This window comes from Strix uralensis, chromosome 9, assembly GCF_047716275.1.
Source record: "Strix uralensis isolate ZFMK-TIS-50842 chromosome 9, bStrUra1, whole genome shotgun sequence".
Taxonomy (NCBI): Eukaryota; Metazoa; Chordata; class Aves; order Strigiformes; family Strigidae; genus Strix; species Strix uralensis.
In genome coordinates, this window is record NC_133980.1 from 27467431 (window position 1) to 27489952 (window position 22522).

The 22522-nt window shown below is 51.4% G+C and overlaps 3 protein-coding genes across 21 annotated transcripts in view; 1 reads left to right on the forward strand and 2 right to left on the reverse strand.

Moving 5' to 3' along the window:
* Positions 1-2923, forward strand: part of NGEF (neuronal guanine nucleotide exchange factor) — a 51926-nt gene extending 49003 nt beyond the window's left edge. For all 4 annotated transcript variants that reach the window (XM_074877876.1, XM_074877877.1, XM_074877879.1 and 1 more), the window contains one exon: positions 171-2923. In XM_074877876.1, the coding sequence (XP_074733977.1) occupies positions 171-343 (173 nt within the window). In that variant the 3' untranslated portion in view covers positions 344-2923. The remainder of the gene's footprint in view (positions 1-170) is intronic.
* Positions 2924-3412: 489 nt separating this feature from the next.
* SNORC (secondary ossification center associated regulator of chondrocyte maturation) lies at positions 3413-15249 on the reverse strand. 4 transcript variants are annotated; one of them, XM_074877898.1, is made up of 3 exons: positions 12771-15249; positions 4247-4429; positions 3413-3549 (listed from the first exon to the last, which is right to left on the reverse strand). In XM_074877898.1, exons 1-3 carry the CDS (start codon positions 12841-12843, stop codon positions 3440-3442), a joined length of 366 nt encoding a protein of 121 aa, XP_074733999.1. In that variant the 5' UTR covers positions 12844-15249; the 3' UTR covers positions 3413-3439. The 4 variants fall into 4 exon arrangements, with proteins under 4 accessions (XP_074733999.1, XP_074733998.1, XP_074733997.1 ...); XM_074877897.1 differs by having other exon boundaries at positions 4247-4432; XM_074877896.1 differs by having other exon boundaries at positions 5302-15249.
* Positions 15250-15358: 109 nt separating this feature from the next.
* The window catches only part of GIGYF2 (GRB10 interacting GYF protein 2), a 76950-nt gene continuing 69786 nt past the window's right edge, over positions 15359-22522 (reverse strand). For all 13 annotated transcript variants that reach the window (XM_074877883.1, XM_074877890.1, XM_074877889.1 and 10 more), the window contains 6 exons: positions 22076-22279; positions 21743-21948; positions 21283-21437; positions 19805-19974; positions 19275-19422; positions 15359-17125 (listed from right to left, as the gene is read on the reverse strand). In XM_074877883.1, coding sequence (XP_074733984.1) covers positions 17058-17125; positions 19275-19422; positions 19805-19974; positions 21283-21437; positions 21743-21948; positions 22076-22279 — 951 coding nt within the window. In that variant the 3' untranslated portion in view covers positions 15359-17057. The remainder of the gene's footprint in view (positions 17126-19274; positions 19423-19804; positions 19975-21282; positions 21438-21742; positions 21949-22075; positions 22280-22522) is intronic.

The window sequence follows — 22522 nt, forward strand, 5'->3', positions numbered from 1 at the left end:
CAGCAGGCCTCCTTGGCCAGATTTACAAACTGGGTCTGCTCCAGCACAGGCCTCTGAGCAGCTCCGGGGAGGCACTGTCAGCTCTGTAGGGCCCTTCCAGCACAACTGACCCAAGCACAGGAGCAAGGGCCAGTCCTTCCCCATTTATGCCTGTCTCTGTCTCTGCTCAGGCTGGATATTTGGGGAGCGTCTTCATGACCAGGAGAGGGGCTGGTTCCCCAGTTCTATGGGGGAGGAGATCCTGAACCCCAAAATCCGAGCCCAGAACTTGAAGGAGTGTTTCCGGGTGCACAAGTCGGATGATAGTCAGCGGAGGAAACTGGGCAGCAGAAATCGCCAATGACCGCTGGTGTCCCCGAGCGCCTGGAGTGCCTCTGGGAGAGGGGCAGAGGATACAGGCTGCGGCGGTGCTGTGGGCCGTGGTGCAGGACCTGGTGTGCCCGACTGGACACGTGTACTTCTGAACAGACTGAAGTTCCTGGGCTCCCCGCCATGCTTCCCCCACAGCACTGATCCTTTCCTGGAGATCAGTGCTTCGAACTGGCTAAAATAACCCCTTTCCAGGTGTTCTCTAAAGCCCCAAAGAGCACGAGCCAAACGGACACAGCCCAAAAGCCATCAGGTGCCGGCAGCGGACCCCTGTTCCCCGCAGACATGCTAGCTGGGGCCACAAGTGTCACTAAGCAATTTATGTCGCCCAGTTTGAGCACTTAGAGCTCATCACAACCTTTTGAGTTTGGGGCCCTTCTAAAGCAGCATCTTACAGGGGTAGAAACTGAAGCAGAGGGGCTGTCTTGCCGCCTCTTGTACAGCCCGTTGGCACCAGGCTGGGCCGAGCCCCAGGAACTCCACCTCCCCAGTCCTGCTGTGACGCCGCTGGGCCTGTTCCCACGGGCAGCCCCTCGATCGGCTTCCAGACGCTCTGAAATGCTCACTAGCCAGCCCCGCTCCACCAGCAGCCCAGCCTCGCCAGCCCTGACCCACGTCTCTGCCCGCCTGATGCCCTTGAAGCACGCTTGGGCCCTGCCCCACAGCTCGCCCCCCCCTTCCCCAGCCCGCACCCCTCCGCAGAGCCGCTGCCGAAGCCCGAGTCTCACAGCCCATCCCGGTTGACCCGGCACTCGCGGTCTCCACTACTCGCTGCTGCCGAGGCATGGAGCAGTGTGGCTGTGCCGGTGCCTCCCCGCACACCACCACGCACCACGGGAGCACCAGGCGGCCCCCCCACGCTGCCACGCAGCAGGCGACTGACATTACCCCAGGAGCTGTTGTCCCGCGTGCTGTGGGAGGCCCAGCGATCGCTGCCTGCATGCTTGTAACCCACAGCCCGCGCACACGCGCTCCCTGTACAGGCTCACCGCCGTGTATATACGCAAATCCTCCGTCGCAGCAGCGCCGGATCGTCACTCCTTCCAGCTGTGGCACTGAGCATCGCATGAAGCCCAGGGCACAGCACTGAGACCAGCCAGGGGACGGACCCACGGCAGCTGCCTGTTGTTCAACAGCCTCGCTCTGAACAGTCCCACACATGGCTACAACCGAGGGCCTCTCAGCTACAGGCCAGCATCCATCAGGGAAATCAATTATTTGGCATCTTTCTGTAACACTGCAAAGGAGAGTCTTACAGGTGCTGTGGCCTGCGCCGCTGTACGCTCTGGCGGTGCCACGGTTGTGCTTGGAAAGGGGATGGAGAGCAGCTGCCTGCCAGCGGAGCCCCGCACGCAGAGCGGAGCAGCATGGCCGCACTGATGGCAGCGGGGAGAGGCAGCAGGACACTGGGGAGCTGCTGGAGGGGGCTCTGGAGCTGGGCTTTGGGGCACCTGGGGCCCAGGTTATGCGCTGGGTGTGCAGCCGAACCCTGCTGAGGGAGGCCAGGGCTGTCCTTGGGGCTGTTGTACTGTCACCGCAGCCCTGGGACAGCCGACCGAGTCAGCCCTGCGCTGGGGGGCGGGGGCTGCAGCCACCCCCAGGACCAAACTGGTGGGAACCACAGCAGCAAAGGGGGTTCCCTGCTCAGGCCTAGATCAATGCCACCATGTTAGCATGTGACAACAGCCAGCAGGGGCTGTGCCTGCCCTGGCCGCCTGTAGCACCCCTGAGAGAGGGTCCCTGGGCAGCTCACACCAGCCAGAGGCTCCCAGCCCCTTGCCGGGACCCAGCCCAGAGCTGGGGGCCAGAAAGGGACCCCAGCCTCTAGTCTGGTGCTTCAAGCTCATTTAATGGGGAGAGCCCAAGTCAGATGCCCCCAGCAGCACCCCACAGTCAGCTCTGAGTACAACCAAACCTCCAGCTCAGGGTCCAGACCTTGCAGCAGCCAGAAAGTCTCTATAGTGAAACCCAGATAAGCTCCTGCTCTAGGAAGTCCTTAAAATCACCTGAGAAATCGCCACATCCCAGCTTCTGAGCCCAGCGCCAGCCCAGCCCAGTCACTACAGCCCCACACACGCGCCTGGGATGTTTCCTATAGCCCAGAAATGCTCCCTTACCCCTCAGAAACAGCTTTCACTAGTGGAGGGGCTGACCCAGGTTGCCCAGTGTCAGGATGTTGGTTCCTCACCGTGTTTTTCTGGGAGGAGAGGGGCCCAGGGCTGCCATGCGCTGGCCCACGACCCACTGCCAAGCCCTGGGACTCGCTCTGGCCCCTCTCGCTCTGTTGTGACGTTTTAGGACTCCAAACCGTAGGCACAGGCCAGGCCCTTTTCAGGCACCAAGTGGCATCCAGTGTTACTTCCTCAGACCCAGCCCTGCACGCCTCCGTTTCAGTGGTCTCCAGTGTTGTACAGGGCCAGGCCTGGGGCCCACAAGCACGGGCTGGAGCCCCCCCCGGACCCCACGGGGCTGCCTCGGCAAACTGAGGGGAACTTCTCGTTGTCTCGTTTTTCCGTGTGATGAAATATAGCTGAGCGAGCCAGCGCCAAAGCCACACACGTGCGTCTTCTTCCTCCCCCCACCCTGACCGCTCGCCTCCTCCCCAGTCCCCTCCAGTGCAACTGGCCCAAACAGAGGGTGGAAGCAGGGTCGAAGATGAATGCGGGCTGGGGTAAAACCAGGGAAGTATGGGGGTGCTTTACACCACCAGAAGAACCCTTCCCAAGGAAAGCTGTGCAGGGCGATGCCTAACACCGTTACTGCCACCCCTCCTACACCCGGAGAGCAGCTGCCAGCACAAAGCCCCTTGCTGGCGCAGGGCCCTCCCAACTCGGGGGGACACTGGCTGCTGCGGACGAGCCTCCTGGGTCTCAGCACCTCCAGGAGATCTGCCCATGAAGAGCAAAGAGCACTTTGGGGCACAGCTTTGGTGCCCAGCACAGAGGCTGGAGCGCCCTTCGCTGCAACCATGGCAGAGCTTCTCCCCCGGGGGGCCCTGGCAGACAGGGAGCAGGAGCAGCTGAGGGCAAGAAACGGGCTGGTTGTGTTACCGAAAAATCTTTTATTGAGTTCAGGAGGTCGAGAACTTTCTCAGCGTGATGACAACCAAGGCCACAAGCACAGACGTACCCAGGAGGGAGGCGATGACGATGGCTCCGATAGCTCCGGGCCCCAGCGAGCCTGCAGGGACAGAGAACAAGGTGGCGAGAGGTCAGCAGAGGGGGGGGGCCCAGGCAGGAAGGGCTCTGGGGGTCACCCCCACACCCAGCACGTCCCCAGCCGTCAGGCCAAGCTCCTGGCCTGGAGCTGCTCACAGTGGCCATGGTAGACCTGTTCCCACAGCCCCACATAACCCAGGTGTGGTCCTGCACCCCAGCAGCATCGAGCCCTTGGGCAGGGGCTGGGGCCAGCCCCTGCCTCCTCAGCCAGCTCCTGGTGACAAGGACAGCCGCCACAAAGCGGGTCTTTGGCACTCGGCTTTGCCAGAGTTGCTTGGCCTGTTGCAGAGCTGCCTCGCAACAGGCGTTCGCTGTAGTTCAGGAGCCAGGAAAGGTGTTCACACTCCCTGGTTCAAGGGCTTTAGGCAGGCTCTTGCCCTGAAGAGCCCTGCTTGTGCCCAGGGCACTTTCCGCAGGTGCCTGCTGTGACAGGTCAGACCGAGGACAGGAAAAAAGTCCCTGGCAGCTGCTGCGGGGCGGCACGCACGCTGCAGCAGAGGCTTTTGGGCAGGGAAATCTCCCTGAGCAGGCGATACAGGTGCTCTCCTCCACCAGCAGCGTGGCTGGGGACAGGCCTCCCCCTGCCGGGAGGTGACAGGCCCACAGCGAGGACGTCCCAAGCCGCTGCGGGAGCGACCCGCGGGCAGCCTGTCACGTACCGTCCCCAGCGTCCAGGCGGTGCAGGTGCGTGGTGTCCTCGGGCTCCAGCTCGGAGGTGTACGGGGGGAAGGCGGTGGCGTCTGAGAGCCGGGCTGTGGTGGTGGCAGCGTCGAAGGGGCCGGCTCCAGACGGCAGCTCGGGGGGCTCGTTCCAGAGGGTGGGGACCGGGCCCTGGGGGTACTCTGCTGGGAGACAAGCACCCACAGTCACTTACAGGCATAGGTGGCCCCAGCCAGGCTGCTGGTGACAGCAGCAGCTCAGGACAGCCGCAGCTCAGCAGGTCCCTGGGCTCCAGCAGCCTGGCAAGTGCCCCGGGGTGGATGGAGGGTGACCGGAGGGCTGAGAAACCCGGCGGGGGGGCAGAGCCCTCCTCTGCAGAGCACCAGCACCCGGAGCAGCCGAAGGCAATGCCCGTGCCCCGGGGTGAAACCACATTGCCACAGGTTTTTGTGGCAGCCTGGCATACACGCAGCACACACGGGACAACAGGGAGCTCCCCACAACCGTGCAACCTCTGCTTGTGCACAAACAAGCCCCGCGTGAACATCTGCAGCCGGTTTGGCTCGTGGATGCCCGTGGCACTGGGCTGGGAGGGGCTGTCGCACTCCTGCAACAGGCAGAGGCCACCCGGCCACCTGTGCTGGCCAAATTCACAGCATCTCGGGGCCTCTCCGTCCTGCCCCACCAGCCTACGCGGCAGAGGATGCCAGAGGTGCTGGCACTGCGCAGGACATGGCTCCCCCAGACAGGAGCCCCAGCCTTGCCTCTGCGCCGTGCCGGGGGGATGAGCCAGGCCGGGCCCTGTTTGATGTTACCGTTCACCTCCTGTTCTTTCTTTCCGCTGTGGGGTCAGGGGCCAAACCAGAGAGCCCTCCCTGTCTGTGTGTGGCTGAGCCGAGCACTCCCTGTCAATGCCCGGCTTGTTCGGGTGGGCCCCGGCAGGAGCGGGAGACATTCCACAGCTCCCTGCCGAAACCGCTGGGAATGTTGCACCGGGATGGGGAAAAAAAAAGGGAGGGGAGGAAAAGGAACAGCATCCAGCGCCAGGGCCCACCTGAACGGACACGATGGTTATCGGTGCTGGGAACGAGGGCATCAGAGGGGCCGGAGCAAGCCTGGGTGCCGTGGGGCAAGGCACAGAGGTATCCACCCCGCGTCTCTTGGTGTACCGGGGCACTCAGAGGCTTGTCCCAGGCTCTCCCTGGCCCAGCTAGAGAGGTGGCAGCAGCACATCTTGGTGGCACCAGCCCCAGCTTCAAGTCCCTGGAGCCCTCCTTGCCTCGCACGGGAGAGCGAGCTGAAGGATCGGCGCTAACGGGCTCCAGCACGCTCTGTTCTCCCATAGGAGCCCTGCTTCGAAAGAACAGGAGGACCAACACCAAAACGCTCACGTCTGCTGCCTGTACAAACCCAGTGACAGGACTTAGGCCGGGCTCGCAGCAGAGTAGCTCCCACCATCCCCAGAGCTATTCGAAGCCACCTGCAGGCCTAGGAACACAACAGGGTTCCATGCTAGTTTTGGAAGGTCCCTTCCACAGCTATAACAGCTTACCCGATTTTAAGCGAGACAGCTGCCTGGTTTAACTCTGGCCCAAGGAGCAATGACAGAGACAAATAAGCCCTCAGCTTGAGGCTGGTGCCAGCTAAGCCAGGCAGTGACACCAGCACCCTCCGGCTGGCTGAGCCCCCCTGGGGAGGAGCTGAGGGCAGCAGCGGATACCACGTCCTCACGCTTGGTACATCTGCGGTCACTGCATCAGAGGTGGCATCTTGGATGTCCGCTATGAGCACACAAGAGGTTTGTACTCCACGAGGGCACCCCAGAAACACCCGAGGCCCTTGCAGGGCCCTTCCCAACCTGTCCTGCAAAACAAGCCAGCAGAGCTGGAGACTCCCAGCCCATCCAGAGGCTCTTCCAGGAAGTGCCATTTCCAGTGGACCTCTCTTCCCTAAACCCTGTGGTTTAGCTACTAGAGAACAGATCAGGAGGAAATACAGAATTTAGTGGGTAAATGCAGTTAAAGCAACAGGGAAAGGAACCAAGCAGAGCTGGGGCTATTTAGTTAGCAAGGGTGGCATTGGGAAGCTGTTGGTTTAGGCACCAACCAAACGTTCGTAAAGCTTTCGAAGCCCCGGCTCCAGGCTGCTTTTGCAAGGGGAGAAACTCCGCACAGAAGAGCTACACTCCAGCTACGACCTTCCTGACTGTGTCAACACCACCGGGGCCAGCACCAACACTGCAGCCGTTCCCAACTGGCAAGGGAACACCATGCTGGGAGGACGTTGTGGTTGCATTTCCCAAGAATGTTTTTCTCTCCAAAGCCAGAAGAGCTGGGTGTACCCCCCTGCATCTGACCGGGAGAAAGGCCTTAGCCCGGATGATCTGCAACAGATGCAGGCACTGTCCAGGGGGGCTGTAGGACCTGGACAGGGTCTTCCTCACTCCCTGTTCTCAAAGAGACAAGAAGGGAACACCACCCCTTCTGACTGTAGCGCAAAGGCTCTTTTTCTAGCCAGGCCCACAGGTCCCGGAAAGTCTCTCCTGTCCCTGGTGCCTCTAATTCCTGAAAAATTTATTGCCACTTTCTTTAAGCGGGGCACAGAGCTTATTTTCGATAGCCAAGTAAAAAGGAAATGGTCTAATTTGTTTATGATCTCAGTGATTTTTAAGACCTGGATAGAGTCCTGGAGGGCCTCTGGATATGTATTTTGTTAAATCCCCTCATCTGATTAAAACATGCTTTCAGTTCACCCTCACAGAAAGGGCAGAGTGTGCTACACATGCGTTTTCTGTCCCGAGTTCTTGCGGTTTTACCTAAACAGCGCTTCAACCAAGGCAAACACAACTCCTTTCAGGCGGGTCTAGTGCCTCACTAACAGGAGTTGGCAGCTCAGAAGCAGCAGCAGAGTTGTGCACACGCATAAAGTGGAATACCTGCATCTGAACATCGCCAAGAGCCAGAGCTCACTGCTGCGCCTCCTCTTCAGCTCCTGCCCCTCGATGCTGCTAGAGCAGACGCCAGGAGCCCTGCAGCAGGCACACGGGGTGGGGGAACACAAAACCAAACGCAAGCGCCGTCCCCAGCGAAAGCTGCCAGCAGGCAGGTCTCTCCAGAGCAAACTGCTGCAGCCTGGGAGAGTGCCCGTTTGTAACCTGCACTCTTTTTTCCAAGACTTCCCTTTGATTTTCCCTCCTAAACTAACAGCTCGTGTCCTCACATGCCTCCATTCCTGCCCGTTTAAGAAGCCCAACCACCCATCCAACTATTCCCAAGCATCCAGCGGGTTTCTTTAACAATCAAAGTCCCGCCTGCTCCCCTCCCTGACAGTCCCAGTGAGTGTCGGCCTTGCTGCCACCGGCCGAGAGCAGCAGATCTCTAACGGAGCAGCACTGAACGCCCCACACTCCCATTTCAGTCCTCTGGTAAAAGCAAGGAAGGTGAGGGGGAAGGCCAGAGCTTGGGTTAGGTGCCAAAAACCACCACACGCACACTTGAGGTCTCACATGTCTCCAAGCAAGACCTGAGCGCCTCTTCCAGTCGCCTGTTGGATACACTCTGACTGGACAGGCTCCAAGTACAGGCGTAGGACCCGATTCAGGAGGTTCAGCTCTCCGCTCTGCTGCTGCTGTTTCCTGTGAGCACTGTGAGCCCCTCTCCCTCCTGGGCTGTTTTGCCGTGCATGAGCAGGAGACCAAGACCGTAAGTATGATCTACAAGAGAAGCAGCACCGGAGCGGCCAGGCCTGCCCACCCACACAGTTACTGTCACCCTGACTGCAGGCTCTGTGCCTGAACAAACGCCGCCGAGTGACAGCTCCAGACCCGCGACAGCCTTTCACAGGGAAAGGGCAAGTGACAGGGGACCTCCATGGCCTTGGGGCAGGGCACGGCCTTTTTTACTCGTGCAAAAAACCCCAACACACTGCAGTCTCAAGTGCGTAGGTGCAATTGAGGGTTAGAAAATAAATATCAAAGGCAAGGTAGTGCATGCTTTTCCTGTTCACCCAAGAACTTTGTAGAAACTCCCAAGAAACACGCTCAAAACAAAACATCTATCACAAGGCCAGATGTCTAACGTCTGGACGAGCGTCATGCGTTAGCTGTGCTGGCATCAGCCTTAGGACCAGTCCTATCTCTAGGAAAGCCCACCTGGAGCACTGGCGTGGTTTGCCTGCCCTGGAGCGATGCCGCAGGGGCAGCTGTGGGCACAGGGAGGGGCCACCGAGGCACGTGGGTCACCCCACCACTGCTGAGGCTTCGTGCCTCAGTGCCAGGTGCTCCAAAGGGAGAGAAACCTTGACCCCACGGCATAAACAAGCTCTCCCCCAGCACTAGCCCTGTCTCAGCTCTAGAGCACAGACTGACGACAAGTGTTGCTCCACAACCAGAAAAACTCACCTGGTAAAAAATAGAGTTTGAGAGCACTTAAGAGGAAGCCATGGAACAGACTTAAGTTATTGGGGGTTTACTGGACAGAGATGGAACCTGGAAAAAATGGACTAAAAGTATTCCAGTGTTTTGCAACAGGTCAGGTGGAGGATGACACCTCTTCCTTCCCGTATGTTGACACTACAAATTGCCTTATTTTAGGGAATTATCCATCCTGCACAGGTCTTCTCTATCTCTCCAGCACAGGTTCGTTACAGCTGAGGCCAGGAAAAGGGAAGAAAGTATCAGAGTTACTACACGACAAAGAAATACACTGTGAGTTTTCCAAATGATCCAGGGACCCAGCAGGACTTCAGCTACACAGGCTGCAGTGAGCTCTAGGAGGGATGATGCCAAAGGCAACTTGATGAAACCGCTATGTCCATGCTCAGTGAGAAGGTGGGGTGAGCTGCCAGCACAGTGACATGGTAGCCCGTGCCCCAGATACTCAGTGGCTGAAAGATAAGACTGGAAGAGTCTCCACAAGTGATAGCTCTTGAGGAAGCCATCAAAACTGAAGGATCCTTCAAGATAACCCCAAACCACCAGAGCATCCCACAGGCAGACTGCAAGGCCTCGAGGCAGGCAGATGTGGCCACCTAACAGCTTCATCCCTGGAGATCACTCACCAGTGAGCAACACTCTTCCTCGTACAAGCTGGTTTCAGCACCTCATCATCCTCCCTCTCCACCTCCAACCCAGTAACCTCAGTTGGGAGCTGATACTAGTGTCAGTCATTGTAAGGAGTGTTGGTGCAGAGCAAGGTTGAGTAAAGGGCTACCAGGACTTGCTCTGGGTCTGGACAGACCTGTGGAACAACTGCATCTTTTTAAGAAATTTGCCTGACAAAATATATTTAGTACTTCTCACATTCTAGTGCTGGAACTTTAAAAGCTTCCTTATAATCTTTTATTCTCCTATTGTTAAGAATGAAGATACGAGTTGCTACAGAAAGATGTCCTTGGACAAGGTCTTCTCCTGTAGTTTCTTCTTTAGCACAACATCTCCTGCTCTGCTGCTTTTTTCCCCCCCATACGCACTCTGACATGCTACTGCAGTACAATATATTTCCACATTAGCTCAAAATGAGGAAATTCATGAGTCCACAATGGACTTTAGATACCAAATATATACGTGATTCAGAAGCCAAGGCCTCGCAAAGGCTTTTTACTAACTTCTGTTTCACTTGCAGCTCTGAATCCATTATATGAGTTAAAACTGGTTTTGCTGATAGAAAAGAATGAAAATCAGCTCTCCACAATCCTCCTGTGCTCTAGGCCTACGTGCCACTTGGGTTTGGGGAAAGCGGGAGCGGAGAAGATTTGGGTGTGCAGAAAGTCCTTGAACTGGCTCTGCTTCCTGTTGCACCTAGATGATGTGGACAAAGAGGGTTAAAGACTCAGTCGGTTGTTTCCCCATCTTTGACAAATGGGATATTGGAGAGAGCTCAGTAACTCGGAGGAGAAATTCACACTTTCTCCCGTCGCAGAGCCCTGACCATGCCGTCCAGGAAACCAAACTGACTGGGCAAGAAGCCAGATCAAGGTACACAGCCCACCAACATCCCGAGAGCGCTCCGACTGCTACACCCAGATGGGAACCTCAGCTGCCAGCGAGATCCTTCACGTCTGGCTGAACTCCTGAGCACCGACTCAAGGCTTTGGGTACTAGGTAGCTCCAAGTCCCCACTATGATAAAATTAAATCCAGCGAGGAAGGGAAGACTCATTGTGGACTTGGGGTCTGCATGGCTGTCACCAGCTGCAGCCCTCTCTGAGGCAGAGTCCGCCCCTGCCCCTTGCGGAGGGCTTTGCCACGGCAAGTACGAGGTGCTGAGACGGGAGGGCAGGGGCTGGGTGAACTCCGAGGCCAGCAACGGGCTGTCCAGCCCCAGGTAGCCACAGCGGGCGCAGGGCCAGGGCAGGGATGAAAAGAGGCCTTCATGGGGAGCACAAAGGGCAGCCTGTGATGTGCGAGCGCCGGGAGCTCGAGCGTGGAGCAGCGCAGAGCGCTGCGGTTCTGATGAATGTTAAATAAACTTGTTTACAGAAAGGCAGGGCTGCGTGTGTATGCGTGGAGGCCAGAGGGCTGTCTGCGTGCCCTTCCCTTCTTTGTCTGCACAAGGCAGGAAATTTCCTTTTCTAATGGGGTGAAAAGCAGAAAAAGTTCCACTGTGCACTAAAAGCCCCTGTGCTGGGGGTAGGTAACTCTCCACTCCTAACGCAGCAGGAAATGGCCCTGCTCCTGGGATGGCTCACCATGCCAGCTGCTCCCCTCACGTCCTGCTTGGAGGCAGCGGAGAACAAACTTCTTAGCAGCCTCAAGCCTCTAAACTGCCACAGAGAACGCACGGAGTCTCTCCTACGCCCCAGGATCCCAATGTTGCATTCATCAGTACAAAGCTCTTCAAAGAGCTACTGGCCTCGCTGAACGAGCACGACTCACCCACTGAAGGCATCAGGTGAGCTTGGGAGTATTTCACAGGAGCAAAGGGACACAGGGAGGCAGCGACAGGTACAAACCACAGCTGCAACGCTGAGCTGACAGTAACACAGGAAAGCTGGCAAGGCAGGGGGCAGGGCAAATATGCAGAAATATTGGAAACTTAAAATAGGGTAAAAGAAATCCTAGCTCAGAGAGGAAGCAGATTAAATTTTCACTGGAAATGAATCACTTTCTGCAGAGCGTGAAATACCATTCACAGTTAAGAAAAGACCTTACCTGGTTTTGGGGAAGAGCACTGCCACTGCTTCTGGGAGCACGAGCAAGCTACAAACTGAAACTGGGCTTAAGCGATTAACGTTCCACTATACAGAAATCAAAGCTCAGGGTTTGAGAAGGAAAACATCCACTTTTTAGCGCTCATTTCTTAGTTACTTTAAAGGTTTCCTAGTAAGAAGGTGTCCTACAAGAGGAGGATCTGCGTGGGAAATACCAGCTACAATAATTCCGTTCTTGCACCCAGAGATGTTCCAGCTGGGCGCAGTGATAAATTCCCCTCCCCGTATGAAAGCTCCTTTAAAAAGAAATAATTTCATCTGCCAGACAGCTGGCCAGGATCTCCCTGCTAGGCAAGATGCTCCAAACAAAGTTGGGGCGACCTGTGATCCAACCTTGCTCCAGGTCTTGGAAGGCAGGACAGGAATCCAGCAAAACAAGTGCTGTGCTCATGCCTATTATCTTGGCCTGAGCCATCCCTTCAGCCTCGCCTCCACTTAAGGGAAGAGGCCTTGAGGGAAGCAGTTCCCCAGAGGAGTTTCCATTTGTACGCCCAGAGCCCAGCTACGGGGTCGGTTTGGAAGGCAGCTTTCCCTCGTTTGCAAAACCCACCTCAGACCAGCCGGCCTCTGAAGCCAACTGTGCCCTCGGGTCCCCTCCGCCGGCACAGTGGTGCTAAAGGCAGGAGCAGATAAGGCTGAAATTACTTAAAAAACAGCTCCTCACAGAACAGGTGTCTCACCTATTCCTATCCCCGTCCCCTCGCTGAACTCCAGTCAGAGCCACGTACCTCCAGTGCTGCTGCCTGCCTCGGTGCACCCAGCTCTGGACAAACTCTCTTTAGACGCACACCTCTGCTTTCGACCGAGCTGAACGTTTTCACAGACACTGTCGTGCTTCTGCTTACAGCTGTGAAGGGCTCAGCTGCAGCAGAAAGCATAGAAGGAACCAGAAACTGGCACACATGCTTCAGCCAGAGAAAAATGTTTCTTTTCACGATCGTTCATGTCTTGCTGCTATTAAAACTGACAGATAGCCTTGTCCTGTCAGCTGCTGACAGCACTCCATCTACTGCTGACTGATCTGTCTACTGATCTACAGCCACTCATGCTACTGCTGTTCTACTTAGGAAAAGTTACAAAGGACTTTCTTCATTTTCCCCAACAGAACCTTGGTCTCGGGATGGAGAATATATTCTTACTCACCACCAGCCACCAATTCCAAAGCTAGTTTCCATTAATCAATTGTAATTCAAGAAACACTTACACAAGTTTTTAGGGGAAGGAGAGGAGGTATGCAAGGAGGAGGAAAGAGAGAGGCAGGTTAGTAAAAGATCTCCCCTGCTTTTGGGCTTTAAATGCAAACAAAGCTCCTTACCTGCCAGCACAGCAGGGACCAGGATGCCGCACAGCATTAGCAGGACCAGGCGAAGGACTCTGTGGTAGGGCATGGCTTCCCTCAGGAAAAGCGTTGGCAGGAATTCCTAAAACTCTTCAAAGTACGAAACAACTTGGAAATTTCACTGGTATAATAAAAATTTTGTCCGGTCAGGTCAAAAAAAAAAAATTTCCTTCACAACAGCAAGTGGATAGAGAGAGTGCAAAGCCGAGCGGAGTCTCACACTCTGACTTCCAGAGCACACCTCCTGCTGAAGGCAGCTCCACCCTCTCAAATTTGTACCTAAAACCCCATAGGCAGCCGAGCCGTTAGGCATCCGTCACCCTGCCAGGCCAGCGCACACACGAGCAGTTGTTGGCAAGCCCTTCCCAGAGGACGTGGGGATGCTCCTGGAACGCCTCCCCTCCGGCCGGCCATCCCGCGGCACGGGAAGGAACACAGGAGCCATTGGGGCAGCCAACCCCGACACCAAGCAGACCGCTCGAGGGCTTTGCTCCCTCCTCAGCACGCAGGGCAGCGGTGGTCTTCCCAGGGCGGGCACAGCAAACAACAAGGGCCTCAATCTTTGGAGGCTAAAATGCTCTGAAACAGAGCCAGAGCGGCTCCGTGGCATCCTTGTTTTCTGGGTGTAATACTTACAGAGGTGGACTAGGAGCCGTGTGTGGTCTCCGCTGGCAGAACTGCTTTTTAAAATCTGGTAAGTCTTCCAGGAGAGTCGCCTTTGCCAGGCGAGGCCAGCATCCTCCTCGGGTCTGAGCTGCACAGACACTACCTCCTCCTGCAACCCTCTGCCACTTTCTCCCGCCCCTCCCAGTGGGCTCGTGAAAAGTTCACAGCAGAGAAAACTGAGGTTTGTTTCAAGTCACATTTGCACCGATGGAGACTTGGGAACAGAAGTAGTGTATGAAGAGGGGAACACTCCAGCTTATTGTCAGAGAACAGAAGAGTTTCATTAGGATTTTAAGTTGATATGAGGATGAAACACTACGGCTTCCGTTCAGAAAAAGATGTAACGAAGTACATCAACACCCCCAATGTCGGTTCTTCATGCACTGAAAATACGACATGAGTAGTTTTGTCTTAAATTTCAAACCCAGATTTTTCTGCTAAGAGATCTCTTTGCTTTTTGGCTTTCTCTGGCAGGCAGCCACACATCCATTCTGCTCGACACAGTTTTTTGCAGAAGTGCCTGGCTGCGAGGGGAAGCAGGAAAAACAAAGAGGACTGAGCACTGCCCCTGCCATGAAATGAGAAGTGAGGAAGTAACCTGGTGAAACATACTCAAAAGAAACCTCAGACATCTCTTAGCATCAAATTCAACATCATCTGTCACACTTGGATCAAAGCCCCATCAAGCTTTCCAGGTTCGCGTTCTGTCTGACAAGGAGCTGGTGCATAAATAGATCTCCAGCAGCAGATACAAAGCTGTAGCTATTTTTCCCATCCCTACTGATCCAAATGACCTTCGCTGCAGAAACAGGCCGTTTGTCACAGAAGGTGACAGGGCAGTCACCTGAGCATATAATCTGAACATGCCAGCATCTTACCTTTGTACTAAACACAGAAGCCAGAATAGTGAAATATTAGGAACAAGATCTTCCCCACTGGTCCATTATCTACAAACTCTCAGCAGCTGAGCAAAGTCCTCAGGGTTCAACAAATTATTGCACATTTTCCCTGCTTGCATTTCTGCATTTCCATTTAGCAACCAAGGAATTGTTCCTTTCCTGCTCCCCAGCTGAGGTGGAAATGAACAGGCTGTTGCTTATTTGTTACACGGTATACAGAGTAGTCCAAAATCAGCTTGTCGAAATGAGATCATACCATTAAAAACCAGAAACCAGACACCTTATACACTAAAAAAAGATATTAAAACAAAGTCAAATTATCAGCATAAACATCTACTGTTCTCCCCAAGACACCAGCTAAACATAATGCAAAGCTACTGTGTGAGTTTGGTCTCAGTATACTGATTTCATCTTCTTTGTGGTCAGATGAGTGGTAGAAGGACATTTATCATTAACTTTTAGTGGGATTTTCCACACAAAAAAAAGCAGCAAGTAGAAAAAAGGAAAATAAGATTTGGTCTAAAAAGGGAAGCCTGCGAGGTGTCTGTGTGGACTTTATGCTGAGGGGAGAAATAAAACCTCTCATTTAGGGAAGGGAACTGGAGTGGGTGGAGTGGTTACCAACTGGCAAAAAAAACCTCCACGGCCGAGTGTTTGTATTAAGAGCAAACCAGCCGTGGCTTGATCTCTCCTGCATAAACACCACGAGCATGAATGCACGTGTTTCTGTGCAGGGGGGGGGGGTGGGAATTAAAGCTTTCTTGTCAGAATTTTCCAATCTCAACTTACTGGTGTTTATTTGAACTCTAAAATTATCAAGTAGAAAAAAAACGCACCGGTATTCCTCACCAGGGAAAAAAGTAAAGCAGCAGTTGTTGTTCCACATCCCATGTATCTGCTTGTTGTTTCTTGATGAAAACTGATGCGAGTCGAGTTTTGGGTCAGTTTTAGCACCAGGAATTATCTCAAAACTCAGCTTTGACAAAAGCAAGCAGAAAGTTTTCTCTCAGATATAATACAACCAGGTTTTATTTAAGTTCTCTCTTTTCCCCCCCCACACTGGCAAAAGTTCAGAGGGAGTTTAAAGTTTTGTAAACATTTTAACTACCCCTCTTCCCCCTTTTATGAATTTACAAAGCAAAGGAGACAGGGAGACCAGATTTGCAACAGTTCCAAGTCTCTCCATGCTATTGGATCCAAAAACTATATACAAGTCTGCAGCAGTCTCTGTATAGTTACTGTACATGTTTGGGGGCAGGGGGAAGAGAGAGGGGGGGTTGGGGGAGGTGGGAAGGTGACCCCAAAAAATGAATAAACCAAACGAAATAAAATCCAAAGCCAAACTGCTCTTGAGCAACTCGAACTGTTTTCTTTAGGCAGTGATGACAGAACAACAGACACCTTTATACAACTCCACCAAAACTGTAGCGTATCTCCCCTGGCAGGTTATAACCCTCTGGAAACATGAGATGGGACCAGGGGGTTGAAATTAAGCGTGTTTGGCAGTTTTCATTTTCCTTCTTTTGTGGTGTGTGTGTGTGGGCGGGTGGAGAAGGGAAGATGGTGTTAATCTTTCGGTGAGAGAGGAAGGTTATGATTCCATAAATACTTAAAGATTATGGATCCCAGTGAAGGTGCGTGAAATAGTTTAAGGTGTAGAAGATAAGCAGGGCCATCATTGCACATAGCTTCGCCCTCCACAGTCTCTCTTCATGACAAAAGGGCATCTCTGCTCGTTAACCTAAGCACTGCTTGAAATGACAACTAGCTACGACTGCTGGGGTATATATTGGAAAGCCAGTGTTCACCCTCACCAAAGACTAAAGATCCACACGGTCAAGATCCTACTGTCTCTTAAACGAGACAAATTTGCAGGAAAAGAGCTCAAAATAAACTGGTCCTAACCCTCCGAAGGTAGCATTTAAGGGATAAATTCAACCTGAAAGAAGAGACGCCACCCCCCTTTTTTTCCCAGAGTAGAAGTCCCCACTTGTCCAGGAAGGCTGGAGTACGCCGACGGGGAACTCCACCAGCTTCAGCATCACCACCTAATGAAGACAGACTCGAGCTTTCCCTCCAGAAATAATGTGCTGAGAAGGGCTGGCAGGGGGTGTGCAACTTCAAACCAACCCAAGCTAAACTGCGCCCGCCACCGCCCCTCTCCTGCTGTTGCCAGTTCTAAGGTTAGCTTATGAATGCAACTCCTGGCTTGGGAGAGCACCTCTTGCCCTGATGGAGCGCGGAAGTCAGTATCTGTGTGGCATTTTGGTTTTGACCAACATCTGTTAACCACAAACTCTCTCCATGACTGCACGTGTTGGATGTGGTAAGAGTAACCAGGAGAGGGAAGCAATGGTTTGCAGAATCCCAATTGATTTTTTTTTTTTTCCAGGTATGTCAGCAGAAGAAATCACAGCACAGTGAAAGCTTGCTGCCCAAATCAGCCTTGTTGTGAACGAATCCTATCTCCCACCCTCCCAGGACTCTGAACAAAGTCCACTCGACTCTAGGCTGACGGTAGGAACAATGCCTGCGCAGTCCTGGGCAGAAAGGGTTTGCTGGGGCCAGAGGAAGCAGCCTGAGATGATTGATTCTGTGATTCACTGCGAGGCGAAGAGCGCATGGTGGAGAGCACTGTGTCCAAAACGGAGAATCCATGGTTAACAGATGCAGGAAAAGCCAGTTGATTTGCACATGCTCAGTAGTCTTCCAAAGTCTCTATTTCTCCCATATTGAGCCGCTCTGATGAGGCATTCACTGAAAACCCTGTAAACCAAAAGGGACTTGTGTTAAAAATCTGGCTGTGGTATATTGTATCTGATGCAATACACCTGTTACATGCATGTGTAAGATAAAGCAAATAATATATATCAAATAAAAAGCAGGGGGGGAATTCAGTATGGCTAAAGATATAATTATCCAAACTGTTTGGGTTTTGTTCCTTAATAAATCAAAAATAATCAACTGTACATTTAGGTAAGTATCACTTGGTCTTTAAAGACAGATCAGCAGAAGACCGATTTCAACTTTCATTTCAAAGATGTCCTCTGCAGAGCTATACAAGGCACACCACAGTGGGGACGTGGCGCAGCAGCGTCTTGGAAGGGAGCATGTTTGAGTCAACTGGTACTCAGAAGCGCCTGTCAATACCGTACTTACGTGGTCCAAGAGGCAGAAATACACATTTTCTGAACTCGGAATCCAAGTGTGGAATCATGCTCACTTCAGGGAGTGTGAGCAATTTGGGTTTGCCACCCAACTTTGAAGTCTAAATACAGGTACCTATGAAATCTCGTGGCAATTCAAGGTATTTCCAAGCTTTTTTTACCATCTTCTATCTCAGGAGTACAACATGGAAATGTATGAAGTTATGCAGATGGCTCAAGATGCACCTAACCTTCTACCCGACCTTTTAACCGTAAGTGCTAAGGACATGAGACACCTGAGAAAAGCGTGAGAAAAAGCAAAAACATCTTCTGCGAGGAAAAAATCCAATATATCATATGCAACTTTCCTACTGAAATCCCATTTCTATGGTTGTACCAACCCCATACGGAGTATGAGAAAAAGGGAAGTTTTCCTGTGTAATTCTACTAAACACAAACCTGACATTTCATTGTCTTGAGACTCCTAGGCAGGCCTGCTCTGCGCTAGGAAACAAACTGCTTTTCCCAGTCTTTACCTTCAACAGATAAAAAGTGCTTTCTTCAGTTTAAGGAAATTGTTCTGGCTCCCTCTCGTGGCAGTATATTACCTAAAAGGTTTTAGAATTATTTTGTAATCGAGCATACTGATTTTTAAGAAGCTGCATGTGCTACTTCTCTTACAGTTACAACTTCTTAATTGTATTTAGTGATTTCTTCTTTACATTACATGAGCAGGTTTTTAAACTATTCAACTGAAGACCCAGATCAGACTCAGGGGATTGGCACCTAGCGGTGGCTAAGCCAGGACTCCACTGAGAAGTTCAGTATACTTCAATGCAGAAATCATCTATTTAAGAGTATTGATCTTGTTAAGAACAAAAAGGGAAGATAAAAAACAAAGGTAGGGCTCTGTTAGAGCCTTAAAAAAGCAGTGACTTCCAGGTGGTTAATGCCAGGCTGCTTTACATGAATATGAGCTAAGTGGCACCAGCACAACAAATACTGGCCCAGTGCAGTGCCTCAATTTCCTTTTTATCTCACTCAGCACAAATGTGGACACATTTATTGTACAAGAATACTGGAGTGACACGTTACATCCCACAACGCTCACTGCTCATGTACTTACATGATGCCCTTGTATCCTAAAGGCCACTTTAAATAAACCTTTCCATCAATGCTATAGGGGCTGGTTAACTACCATCCTCACATAAAAACTGAGAACATAAAAAAATAAATAAATAAAAAAGGACTACTAATGATGTCATCATCTACACTGCCTCCAACTGAAAACCTGTGACCACTTTACAACTTTTTTTCCCCCTAAGATCTTTGCCATCTTTTCTGGTTAGGGTGGTTAGCTCACATCAAAAGGTAAGGAGGAATAAAGGCAAGCCTCAGGAAGCTGCTCCTCATGAAGAAACAGAGAATGTGCTTTTCTTAAAAGAATGAATCAGCATTAATTCAACAAAATCGGCACAGGTCAACTCAAAAGAGGAAGGGCAGTTTAACAGACATCCCTGAACTACTTAAAGGTTTCTAGGTAATAACCAAGGTAATGAAGAGGCCTTCTCATGAGGGGAAGTTTGACAAATGTTTCCCATGAAACCGATACAGAATTTTTTAAATCCTGAATTAATAATACTGAAACAAATTCTAAAGATGCTTCTTTTCTGATCAAATTTAATATTCCCATTTAAGGTTAACAAGAATTGTACGCTCCACAAGGCTTTTCCCAAATTAAACATTAAGTTCTAAAAATTCAAACTGACCTAACAAGCTGGGATCTGCGCGAACCATTTTCTGTTTCTTCTTTTTCTTCCCACTCTGCACAGCCTCAAAATTGGATTGCTGGTTGTTGCTCTGATTGGTCTGAAAGACTGAATGTAGCGAACTGTGGTTCATCCCCCACACCGAATCCTAGAAAACAAAGCAATTACAAGATTATAAAGTGCAATTAAGTTTGGTTCATCTATAATGAAAACATTCAGAAAGCCCAAAGCACTTTCTACATCACCTGTGGCAGCACTAGCCACTGATGCATCCATCCAACACATCTACCTCATCTTTCTAAAGCGTATCCAGGATCAGCATGCTAAGACTATTTGATCTACAGTTGGCTTCAACTGTTAGTTATAAAGGAAACTTGATTTTGCAGTAACTATTTGAAAACTGACTTGTTCTCTGCATTTCACATGACCTGTAAAATCCTACTTATCCTCCTAGCCATCCAGTAAAAACGCAGACTCTGCAGACTCAAATATAGTCTCTGTGTGCCCCTAAGGACTGTAGTAAGATTCACCTGTTGCTGCTGCTGTTGCCGCTGCTGACTGGCTTTCTGTTTGGCACGGCGCTCAAGAAACTGCTTGGCAAACTCCTTGGCCTCAGGAGTATCTCCAAGATAAGCTCTGATGTAATCATGGACCTCATAGGGAGACTCCACTTCCTTCAGGAAAGAAACAAACGTGGGAACTGCAAGAAGAAGGCAGACCGTGAGGGAATGCGTGTTGATATGTGAACACATGCAAGCAATGAACACAAACTCTGGACTTCTGTTTCAAATATTTGCTAATCTGGTAGCCATGGCAAACAGCTTGCCCTTCCAAGATCCCTACAGCAAAGCCCTATGATGCAACGCTTCATCTATTCTGCAGTCAAAGCAAGGGTAAGAAAGCCAGCTAGTGTGATGAGAAGGAAAAACAAGCTGACAATCCTAAGGGTATGTTAGCCCATCAGTTTTAAAGCTCAAATTTAATGCCAGGCCCAAAGGGAAAATACTCTTCTCGGAGCTGTCATCAGTACAATCTCTGTTGTGCTTCAGCCAAAAAGATCACATGCCAGTGGCTGACCTGACCCACAAGCACCTGAAGTCCAACAGCTAGCTCACCTGCAATCCTTCTTTATCATCTTTTTTTCTATAGACTAACTTTGTTGCATTGAGTTTTATTTTAACAGGGAGAAGGGCAAAGCAAATCACAAGTCAGGCAGACACCAGGACAACAGGTTGCCACCTGGGGCACAAAGTAGCCTTGGAAGAGTGGAAGCTCACTGTGGGTGTGTGACCCACGACAGCACCGCAGGGCCGCAGCCTCTCCTCAGACACCAGATGCGGCTACCCTGTACGTCACAGACAGCGCCAACGAGTTACTTATAGTATCTCTCCCCTAAGAGGGGGGAAGCTGTGGCACTGCGATTGTGTGAGGTGTGATCCTGGCTCTCAGAGCAGCACTGGTTCCCCACTCAGGTTCAAGGGTCCCACAGAACCACCACTTTGCAGTGCTGGGGCACGAGGATTTGCACTGGAGGCAGTAGGATGCCTGCAATGCTCTGGTACAAGAAGGTATCAGTTTGTGACCTCAGACTAGGCATTCCTCTCTCTGCCCTCCAGCAGAATTAGTAGAAAACCCAAGCAGTTTCACACCAAAAAATGCTTTGCACAGGTACGTATGATAATTTGGCCTGCACTTAAAAGTGATCTGGATCCTCATCCGTCTGCCTGATAATGCTTCCATGACCACCAAAACTCCTCAGCAGAGCTCTGGGTGGCAGACTTTAAAACCGTTTCCAATCCCCACTGATTTGCTGTAGTTAGCCCAGCGAAAACCATGGAGAAGATGATGCAGCCAGTTCTACAGACCGCTACTTAACAATGCCAGTTTCCTGACTGCATTAAAAACATTACTTTGATGTCATTACTTTCCCTCAGAACTATCTGGTCAGGAAACAAACCAAATATTGTTTCCTCACAGTGGATCACTTACATCCCTCCCCACCTCTTACCATCTAAGTTGTTGGCTGTGTTGAGTGCATGAAGCATCTGTTCACACCACTGAGTGAATCCGTCCTGGGCTTTATTAACCCCCTGGAACAATTTTAACAGCTTCTCCTCTTCTTCCACCTTCTTGTTTTGTCTACTTGTAATACCTACAGATTTACTGAGGTAAAGAAAACACACATGATAAATTATAAGTTACCAGACTTGTCAACAGTACAGTATACAGTACAGTGTTACAAGACTCACTAGTTTACAAGATGCAAACACTGTTTAAGAACCAACTAATTTTTTAAGTAGATGACAAAATAAATTGTGAATGGTCACCTATTGGCTATTTTTGTTGTCAAAACATTGATCCTGAGTGACACGGGAAAAAAGGAAAACACATGAAGATGTTGTAACTGCTAAGTGATCATCTCAGGAGTGGTAGCCTTTCTTTGCAAAAACTCCTTCCCCAATTCCTACCTGAGGCTGGCATTGCTTTTGTTTTTATTGGTCGAGTTACGAGGTCCCACTTCCTTCACTGCATCATCCCAGAAACCCATGTTTGAGTTTTTGGTATCAGCATTACTCCAGATGCTACTGACTAGGTCAGATGCCCACTGGTTGCTGGGATTAGTGTTTAGGGAGCCCCACACTGAATTCCCAATGCTGGTGTGCAGGTTAGAGTGCTGTTGAAACATAACAAAGAGATCCTGGTTATTAGCACCAGACCTGGCAGAACAGTAATGAACAGACATGGAGAACTGTCATGTACTGTTTCCCTCTACGTACTGATCAGACAGATACCGTACGTACCGTAGTATTTCGGACTCTGTTCGGCTGCTGGTGCTGCTGTTGCTGCTGTTTCTGCATCTGCCTCGCCTCTTCCTGCTGTATTTCCAGCAGGGACTTGGTGGTGCCTGTTGGTTTGGTGACATTACCCCAGCCTGACAATTTTTGCTGCTGTTGCTGCTGCTGTTGCTGGAGGGCCTTCATCAGTTCACGCTGCTGACGCCTTTGCTGTTGCATGCAAGACAAAAGCGCTTGTCCATACTTTCAGAAGATCACTGCTATTCAAAAGTCTAGCTGGAAAACTGGTTTTAAACTGATTTCACTCTCTTCTGGAGGAGTCTGGCTGACCTATTATTTTTTGAGCCATTACAGCTTCTCCAAAGAGGGAGACATGAAGTAACCAGTAAATACAAATAGTTTATTAGAATAATTTATTACGGAATAAATGTGTCAAGTCATGACTGTAGCCAG

Coding starts and splice junctions, on each gene's coding strand:
- SNORC (XM_074877895.1), bottom strand. CDS start 5,590: ATGGGAGAACAGAGCGTGCTGGAGCCCGTTAGCGCCGATCCTTCAGCT. Junction 4,433..5,301: donor TAACCATCGTGTCCGTTCAG/GTGGGCCCTGGC, acceptor CTTGTCTCCCAG/CAGAGTACCCCCAGGGCCCG. Junction 3,550..4,246: donor CCGCCTGGACGCTGGGGACG/GTACGTGACAGG, acceptor CTGTCCCTGCAG/GCTCGCTGGGGCCCGGAGCT.